This window comes from Microsporum canis, genomic scaffold, assembly GCF_000151145.1.
Source record: "Microsporum canis CBS 113480 supercont1.8 genomic scaffold, whole genome shotgun sequence".
Taxonomy (NCBI): Eukaryota; Fungi; Ascomycota; class Eurotiomycetes; order Onygenales; family Arthrodermataceae; genus Microsporum; species Microsporum canis.
Window position 1 is genome coordinate 453,373 of NW_003299162.1, and position 8,702 is coordinate 462,074.

The following is an 8,702-nucleotide window of genomic DNA, read 5'->3' on the forward strand; positions in this document are numbered from 1 at the left end:
GAAACGACAAGAAAAGCAGAAGAAGAAGAAGACAGAGAGAAGAAAAGAAACGTTGAAGTGCTCACTTGACAGGATAAGAAGTTTACTCGTCATGTTCTACCGCGGAGATTTGCAGAGCGGGATCAACGAGGCGGTTCGAGAGGTCAAGCAGGTGGTTTGCTTCATCACAGGTCCGTATTCCAACAGCTAGCCAGAACCTCTAGATCTTCACCTCCGCCAGGTTTTTCTGACGCCACGGCTTGCTGTGTACTATGTAGACAACGGACGACTCAGCAACGTGTGGGAGAGCGATTATCTCCGAGACGAGAGGGTGTGTCGTGCTGCATGGCTCCCAGTGGTAGGGGATGCTGACCTGGGCCATATAGATCGTACGGTTGATATCTGCAAATGCGGTGGCGTTACGGCTGGTAGAGGGCTCGCAAGAGGTTGAATTCCTGTCTACCTTCTGTCCCGTGAACGAATCGCCTACACTGGTCGTTATCAAGTGAGCCTGACAGGTCGTTTCCCGTGTGGATGGTTGATGCTGACTGCTGCTGACAGAAATGGCATCGTTCGCGAGTACATTGCTGCGAGGACAGAGGAGTACATGTTTAAGCGCCGATTGATAGCAGCTCTGGAGGATAACAAGCCGCCCAGGAGGATGCGAGAGGCCATGGCACAGGCGCAGGCACAATCGCAGGCGCAGAGCCCAGCAGTGTCTCCTACCACTGTTCCTGCTGCCCCTGTGGCTACCGGAGCCCCTGTTTCTGCTCCTCGCCCCGTCTCAACTCCTCCAGCTCCATCTCCAGCTCCAACTCCAGCGCCAGCCACCCCAGTCAACCGTGCCACACCTGCAGCAGCTCCGACAGCCTCATGCGGCGTTGTAGATCCGCCAGCAGTTAACCATGGTAACGAGCAACAAAGACGGGATGATATCCGAGAAGGCAAACAGCCTGCTGAGCCGGACAAGGAAAAGAAGGATCAACTAGACTGGAAGGGCAAACAGAGAAGGAGACATCAGCAGGAACGAGAGGAGAGGGAGCGGGTGCTTGAGCGAATAAGACGGGACAATGAGGAGCGCAAGGCAAAGGCGGAGAGGCAGAGGGCTGCTGCTGCGGTACAGCATGGGTCCTCAAGCACATCACCTCCATCTGCGCAAAAGTATCGTCTGCAGGTCCGTCTGTTCGACGGAAGCTCTATAAGAAACACATTCGCTCCCAACCACACCATAGGAGCCGATGTCCGGTCGTGGCTCGATAAGGAACGCACTGATGGAGATGCACCGTATACCCTGAAGCATATATTGACACCAATGCAGAATAAGACGATTTCACTGTCGGAAGAAGACCATACTCTGCAGGAACTAGGCGTTGGCCCCACGGCAACGCTGGTCATGGTGCCTATAAGATCGTATACGGAGGCATATTCAGATACAGGTGCCTCGCTGCCTTACCGTGTTATCTCGGGCGGGTACAACCTTGTTGCCGGGACAGTTAATTCTGTAGCCGGGATCGTAGGGTCAGCTCTAGGGATTGGTCAGAATCCAGCTGCCGTCGGGCGGAATGCGTCCACAACGGCGGCTGCAGCCACAGAAGAACCAGCTCCCGCCAGGAGACCAGATGCCCGGCCATCTGCACGCAACAGGATCAGAACATTACACGACGCTAACTCGGGGAAGGATGACCAGCAATTCTATAACGGGAATCAAGTATGTTTTCTTACGTCTATAGCCTGATCGAGCGGATGCTAACTACTGCTGCTTAGTTGAATTTTGAACCACGGAAAAGGGATGATGATAATTAATGACTCCTTTTTGTTTAACCTACTTGCATCTTTCCACGTCTCATATTCTAATTACTATATATCACTTGAATACCAATTACATTCTCTAATTGAAAACGTATGCATATGTATTGCGCTATAACAAGGTATGAGGTCGTCCATGGCCCACGCTGTGCGGGAATTGGATTTGATTCTATAGTATTACAAAAGACATGAGATCGTTCTGGTCTAGAGCTGAGAAGACAAGGTATGAACGCTGGGCCATAAAGATTGAACGGAAGTGCAGAGGATTAATCCTCGCATCAACCTAGTAAGGCTTAGCGGCCTGCTGGCATGCTTTCTATAAACGAAAAGAGCCTAAGTTAGTCCTATCATCTTCATACACACTACGACACTTGCATCGAGACAAAGACGTACCAGCTGGTCCATGTACCATCCACAGATAGAGAGGTCACCCCGGTTGTCATCCATGCACTTCCTGAAAGATCGAGCATCGGCGGCACAGGGAGCGTCCTCGGCCCATCCGCTGGTCGAGTTGCTCTGGTACATGGAGCTGTCCATGGGTTGAGCAGCAGCCTGTTGGGTTTCTGCTGGAGCAGCGCTGGAGGAGCCACCGGTGAAGAAGCTACCGACGGCATGGCCGATGGAGGAACCGATAGCAACACCACTATATCCGATAGTTAGCTTATGAAGCTGCCTGGCTGATGCATGTCCGGCTGATGTCTTCCAGCTCGAGAATGCGACTTACCCGGCGGTGGCAGCCATCTGGCCGAACAAGCTGGATCCGCCGCTCGACTGGGCAACGGGAGCCTGCTGAGTCTGTGGATGAGCAGCGGCAGCGGTGGAGGAGGGTCTCTGCTGCTGCTGCATCTGGGGAGCAGCTGGTCTGGCGGGAGCAGCGGTGGGTCGGGTGGGAGCGCTGCGTGCAGGGGCAGCAGAACGACGTTGACGGGCCATCTTGAGTGTTGTGGGGGTGTAAATGGGTTGTTTCGACGGGTTTAGTCGTTGATATACTGTTGATATTCCTCGTTTGATCACAGCAAAGTCGACGATGAGGAAGAAAAATACGAGATGGAATTTAAAGTTCTATGACGGAAGAAAGTCGGGCCGCTTGGACGGTAATAAGCTTAACTCCGATTGGTCGAAAGATGCAGAAAGCGCTTTGCCTATCGATCTCGCATGAGACGAACAGTGAAGATGCAACATTAAAGGATTAATATTTGTATTATAGGAGGATGACTTTGGGAGCATCGTCAACAGATGCAGCTCTATCTCGTTGGAACGGGTGGACAATCAGCCATTGGCATTTGTATTGGCGGTTGCAAGCTGAGCTTCTCTCTCTCTCTTATTCTTCCGCTTCTTCTTTGCAGTCTTCTTTTCCTTTTTTGCGGCATTTATCGCCCTCTTCTCCGCCCTGGTCATCTTCTTCTTTTTCTTCTTATTTGTGCTCTTGGCCTCAGCATCTAGTTTGATGAACGCTTCTTCTTTCTTTTCATTTGGCTGGTCGTTCTCTTCATCGTCCTCTTCACCAACCCCCCCTTCTTCTACTTCATCGTCGTCGTCACCTTCTTCTTCGTCATCTTCGTCATCTTCGTCCGGTTCTATCGTTTTAGTCTTCTTCGGCTCAGGCGACGACAACTCTGTACCATCACGTTCGGACGACTCGGGTTCATCGAGCGGCCGTTTCTGCGGCACAGCAGCTGCTACGTTGCCCTTCATTTTGGCTAACTGTGACGCCCGTAGCTGTGCCATCGCCTTGTCCTTTGCTTCCCGCTCGGCTCGCTCGAGATCTACCTTATCATTACCAGCCTGCAGCCCAGTTAGCTCGTCTTGTTCTAGGCGGCCATAGACACCTTCCACTCACAAGTCCATGTTTTATAAACCTCTCCGCAGCCTGTTTGTCTAGCGCCATTGTTCGTTTCTCCGGCGGGGCCTCTAGGGTCTTGATCTTTTCATGGTACTGTCTCACCCGGGCAAGTTCCTTGAATACCGGGTGTTCCTTTGCATCTACATCGTTGAGGCACAAGTATGCTAGGAAATGTTAGCTTTGCAATTAATTGATAGCTTCGAGGCGCGGTATCATACAGAATATAAGTGACTCTATCGAGTATGTGAGAAGAACGTGAAGCTTCGCCTTTTCCATCAAGGGCAGCTTCTGCGAGGTGGTAGCCAATCCATGCTCCAGAAGCGGCTCTAGGGCGTCTTCGATATCATCTATATCATCTTCCAGCTGCTCTAGGAGCGGCTTCAGGTCTGTTGTCTCCGTGGTCATGTTTCTGCCGTTGTATCTTTGCTTTATCTCTGTTGATTTGATTTATTTCATTATCAACTTTTCTTCTTTCGAAATATTCAATGATTATGTAATGACGAACTACTGAACCTTAAATAAACTTAACTTCACGTGATATCAAAATCGCGACTTCGACTTTTTTACATCAACTTGAACAACTTGAATAATCCATCAATTGATATGGTTAAGCGCAGTTGAGCTGGATCTCGCTGGGTTGGCTCATAGAAATACTAAAGATATTGGCATTTCCTGCATATTCAAGACTTCAAGCGTGATAATACCTTTCCTGGCGCTGAGGCTGGGATGAATACCTCTAGGAGGCTGTTGGCTCGGTTCGGCAGCTTCTCTCCCATACAAGAACCACATACACACATATATACCCATAGATGGAAGACCGGTTCTGTGCATCCGTTTTCCTCTGGACGACAGAGCCGGCAAGACTACAACACAGACCAGAGAGCAACAAGTAATATGCCCAAAAAAACGCCCAAGAGAATACACATCATGGGGGTGGGCAACATAGGCTCCTTTGTGGCACACTCACTAGCCTCACGCTCTGCCGCCGACCGAGCCCGCCTGACTCTCCTCTTCCACCATCCGGCCTTCTACAAGGACTGGAACCGCTTCGGCCGCGTAATGGCAGTGAAGCGGCACGGTATACCGGAGCAGCGATCAGGATTCTGCATCAACGTGCTCCAGGACGAGGCGTGGTACTACCCGTCGGAAATCGCGGATGCGCCGCCGGAGCTGGTGAAGGAGGAGCTTGCCCTTCGAGAGGGAGAGCAGGTGGATGGCAGCGGCCAGCACGTACCAGCCGACGAGGAGTGGATCGAGCATTTGATTGTCACCGTGAAGACGACACAGGTTGAGAAGGCGCTGTTGTCGGTACGGCATCGACTTTCGCCTGACTCGTCTGTGCTGTTCCTCACCAACGGGCTGGGGGTGCTGGAGGAAGTGAATGAGAAGATATGGCCGGAGGAGAAGCAGAGGCCCAACTATTTATTTGGAATCACGACCCACGGGCTGTACAAGTCGGGCCTGTTTGAGACGACGCATGCCGGAGTGGGCACGACGACTATCGGCGTGGTTCGACAGTCTCATCAAGAAGACACTGAGGATAATACAAGCCTCGCACCGTCAACGGCCTACCTGCTCAAGGCACTGACAGGAGCCCCCGAGCTGGCCTGCATATCGACCAACGCGACAGACCTGCTGCTGCTACAGCTGGAGAAGCTGGCGGTAAACTGCGTGATCAACCCGCTGACGGTGCTGATGGACTGCAAGAACGGCGAGCTGCTGTACAACTACAACCTGACGCGGGTGCAGCGACTGCTCCTGATCGAAGTCAGCGCGGTGATCTGCGCGCTGCCTGAGCTGCAGGGGGTTCCGGGACTCCAGGTGCGGTTCTCGCCTGAACGGCTGCGCACGCTTGCGGTGGGGGTGGCAGGGCGGACGGCGGAGAACACGAGCTCGATGCTGCAGGACGCGAGGCTGGGCAAGGAGAGCGAGATCGAGTATATGAATGGGTACATCGTCCGGAGGGGAGAGGAGGTGGGCGTGAGGTGTGCGCTGAACTATATGGTCGTGCAGCTGGCGCAGGCCAAGTCGAGGATATCAGGCCGCAAGAAGGCAGACGAAGTTCCTTTCGACCTCTCACGGCTGTAACATATATTCTATCTACCCCTTGTACTATCATACTATACCTCTTTATCCTACATCTAATATCTATACTAATATCTCTTATACTACTACTCATGTATATGCTTACTAAGCTCAATCGTACGATAGAGTAACGAAGTAAAGAGCAAGAGAAGAACAAAGAAAGACAACGATGTCACGACTAAAGATACCAAGTCAATTGCTGCGAGGAGGACGCGGGTTCTCGGTGCTGAGCCGTCCAGCGGCCAACTACGCCGGCCACGTCCCTCTGACGCCGGTGGAGAGATGCACCATGGCCGTCGGCTCAGCCATCGGCTCTCTCCTCAACCCACGCCGTCATGGTGCGCATACACACACACATATATATATAAGAGTTTATATACTGATTCTACTTCCATAGATTTGATAGCAACACTAGGCGAAACAACGGCAACGCCGTACTTTATCTACCGGCTACGAGACGCGATGCTGTCGGACCCAACCGGCCGGCGCATCCTTCGAGACCGACCACGCATCACCTCGCAGACGCTGTCGCTCCCGTACCTACGCAGTCTGCCTCCCACGTCTCTGGGGGCGACGTTCGCCTCGTGGCTGGACCGCGAGGGGGTGAGTCCGGACACACGCAGCCGGGTGCGGTACATCGACGACGAGGAGTGCGCGTACGTGATGCAGCGGTACCGGGAGTGCCATGACTTCTACCACGCGGTGACGGGGCTGCCTATCGTGGTGGAGGGGGAGCTGGCGCTGAAGATATTCGAGTACATGAACACGGGGCTGCCGATGACGGGGCTGAGTGCTGCTGCTGTGGTGAGGTTGAAGGGGGCGGAGAGGCAGCGGTTCTGGGACGTGTATCTCCCGTGGGCGGTGCGGAGCGGGGCGGGGAGCAAAGAGCTGATATGTGTCTACTGGGAGGAGCTGCTGGAGCGGGACGTGGGGGAGCTACGGGCTGAGCTGGGCATCGAGGTGCCGCCTGACATGAGGGAGATGCGGCGGCGGCACCGGAAGCAGAAGCAACAGGAGAAGCAGGAGAAGTAGGAGAACAGAAGTAGGAGAACAGAAGTAGGAAACATGTATGATAAGTAATATGCTAAGTAACACTACAAGTCGAGGTCGTCGTCCCATCCGCCCCGCCGGGAGATGACAATCTTCTCCTCCTTGTGGTCGGCGACAGCGTTGAGGAGCTCCTTGAGCTGGTCCTCGGTGACCTTCTGGCGCAGCTGGCCGGAGCGGGCGAGCATGATGAGCCTGTTCTCTATGTCTGTGGCGCGGGACTCCTTGACGAGACGGATGCGTCCGAGCCTGTCTGCGGCCTCGGGGAGGAGGATCTGCGAGAGTATCGACTGTCTGGCCTCGTTCTCCTTCCTGCTGCCGTTAACATCTGTCTCTATGTATGGGTGTGTCTATATATATGGGTGTAGGTGCGGGCTACCTCTGGTCGTCGTCACCGGCGCCCTGCTGCAGCTGTGCCAGGCGGGCTTTTCTGATCTACCGCGGGTTAGCCGTGTATATCGTTATCAGGAGAAGAGACTGACCTCCTCGAGCTCTGCGTCTGCCATGGTAGTTATGTTAAGAACCGGATTAATTCGTTGTCTGGCGCATGTAAAGTACCCTTATAGGTAGAGAAGAGAAGAGAAGAAGTAGAAGCAGAAGAGAAGAGAAGAGAAGAGTGCAAGTATAAGAGTGTAAAAGTGACAGTCTCTCGTCTTGTCTTCTCGTCTACTTTACATCTTCTGTCGATGTCGTTGAAGTAAAGACTTCATCCGTGCTTCTACCTTAATACAGCCTCATCTACACTTCACGTCTTCTCACCATCTTATATATCTTCATCTACTCTTCATCTACTCTTCATCTACTCTTCATCTACTCTACTATATACTCTACTATATACGCTGTCTCTCGCCACCACGTGACCCGTCAAAGGGTCTTCTTCCCGTCGATGCAGAATCTAGCAGACAGACACAGACAGACACAGACAGAGACAGACAGGAGGATAGAGAGAGGACGGAGGATACAGAGAGGACAGAGGATACAGAGAGGAATCATAGAGACAGGATAGAACAAGACAAGAGACAACTGATAGACTGCAGGTTGTGGATCTTCTCTGCGCCCCCGGTTCCTACGTCAACTCCTCCACTCGACCAGCGGCAGACAGCAGATACACACTCTACAGACGCTCTACAGACGCCCTACAGGCTTCTACGGATACGTCTACAGACCTTCTCTTCTATATTCAACACTACTTATACGAACGTTGGCTGTCTCACGATGTTGCGTGGCTAGAAGCCATCTCGATCCGCTGTCACTAGCGCTGTCCTCAAGCCATCCCCTGCGCTACGATACGAGCCGCCATGGCAGAGTAAGTCAAGTCCAACCTCTTCTCTCGTTCTTCTCTTTCGTTTGTCTTTCGTTTGTCTCTCGTTCTATCGTCGTTCTCTTGCTTCCCTTGCTCTCTTGTTCTCCTTCTGAAGTGGACTACAGGTTGATTGCCTACGGGCTGTATCCGGACCGTCCCAGGCTCGTCTCGCGCGCAAAATCTTCAAATGCACTCGCTGAGATGGCTGCCGCCGTCGTCCAGGGCCCTGCTGCCCGCCGCTCCCTCGACAGGAACCGAGACAGGCCCGAGAACTCGCTTTCTACCCTCCGTGACCCCAGAGTCGCCAGCACCTCCGACCTCTCGCGCACCCGCTCCGCCTCCACCGCCGCCTCGCACCACCCCGACCTCAGCAACGAGGTAGCCAATCTCAGCGACAAGCTCATCCAGGCCATCAACCACCAGACCTTCCTCGACGACAGCCTCGCCGTCGCCCGTCAGGAGCTCGAGGAGGAGCGCAGGCGCAGGACAACCGTCGAGAGGGAGAAAAAGGGCATCGAGACCGAGCTCGAGAACCTCACGGCCGCCCTCTTCGAAGAGGCCAACAAGGTAGGCCTCTTATAACTCTTTCTATTGCTGGTTCGTGTTAACAAGATAGATGGTGGCTGCGGCGAAGAAAGA

At 53.3% G+C, this 8,702-nt stretch overlaps 7 protein-coding genes across 7 annotated transcripts in view; 4 read left to right on the forward strand and 3 right to left on the reverse strand.

Moving 5' to 3' along the window:
* Window positions 1–91: 91 nt before the first annotated feature.
* On the forward strand, window positions 92–1,782 carry MCYG_08093 (UBX domain-containing protein; the record flags this gene model as incomplete). The annotated part of the gene is made up of 4 exons (XM_002842964.1): window positions 92–154; window positions 258–310; window positions 541–1,687; window positions 1,744–1,782. 4 exons carry the CDS (start codon window positions 92–94, stop codon window positions 1,780–1,782), a joined length of 1,302 nt encoding a protein of 433 aa, XP_002843010.1.
* Window positions 1,783–1,922: 140 nt separating this feature from the next.
* Window positions 1,923–2,728, reverse strand: MCYG_08094 (CHCH domain-containing protein; the record flags this gene model as incomplete). The annotated part of the gene is made up of 3 exons (XM_002842965.1): window positions 1,923–2,101; window positions 2,179–2,428; window positions 2,510–2,728. 3 exons carry the CDS (start codon window positions 2,716–2,718, stop codon window positions 2,069–2,071), a joined length of 492 nt encoding a protein of 163 aa, XP_002843011.1.
* Window positions 2,729–3,054: 326 nt separating this feature from the next.
* On the reverse strand, window positions 3,055–4,033 carry MCYG_08095 (exosome-associated family protein; the record flags this gene model as incomplete). Its single annotated transcript, XM_002842966.1, has 3 exons — window positions 3,055–3,570; window positions 3,731–3,792; window positions 3,847–4,033. 3 exons carry the CDS (start codon window positions 4,031–4,033, stop codon window positions 3,055–3,057), a joined length of 765 nt encoding a protein of 254 aa, XP_002843012.1.
* A 522-nt stretch (window positions 4,034–4,555) lies between these two features.
* On the forward strand, window positions 4,556–5,716 carry MCYG_08096 (2-dehydropantoate 2-reductase; the record flags this gene model as incomplete). The annotated part of the gene is made up of 1 exon (XM_002842967.1): window positions 4,556–5,716. One exon carries the CDS (start codon window positions 4,556–4,558, stop codon window positions 5,714–5,716), a length of 1,161 nt encoding a protein of 386 aa, XP_002843013.1.
* A 166-nt stretch (window positions 5,717–5,882) lies between these two features.
* On the forward strand, window positions 5,883–6,745 carry MCYG_08097 (ubiquinone biosynthesis protein COQ4; the record flags this gene model as incomplete). The annotated part of the gene is made up of 2 exons (XM_002842968.1): window positions 5,883–6,051; window positions 6,111–6,745. The coding sequence occupies 2 exons, from the start codon at window positions 5,883–5,885 to the stop codon at window positions 6,743–6,745; spliced, it is 804 nt and encodes a 267-aa protein (XP_002843014.1).
* A 62-nt stretch (window positions 6,746–6,807) lies between these two features.
* Window positions 6,808–7,266, reverse strand: MCYG_08098 (conserved hypothetical protein; the record flags this gene model as incomplete). Its single annotated transcript, XM_002842969.1, has 3 exons — window positions 6,808–7,075; window positions 7,140–7,195; window positions 7,243–7,266. The coding sequence occupies 3 exons, from the start codon at window positions 7,264–7,266 to the stop codon at window positions 6,808–6,810; spliced, it is 348 nt and encodes a 115-aa protein (XP_002843015.1).
* A 792-nt stretch (window positions 7,267–8,058) lies between these two features.
* Window positions 8,059–8,702, forward strand: part of MCYG_08099 (vegetative cell wall protein gp1) — a gene marked incomplete at both ends in the record, with an annotated part of 1,916 nt that continues 1,272 nt past the window's right edge. Inside the window, 2 exons of the mRNA XM_002842970.1 lie at window positions 8,059–8,066; window positions 8,189–8,630. Of these exons, the coding sequence (XP_002843016.1) occupies window positions 8,059–8,066; window positions 8,189–8,630 (450 nt within the window). The remainder of the gene's footprint in view (window positions 8,067–8,188; window positions 8,631–8,702) is intronic.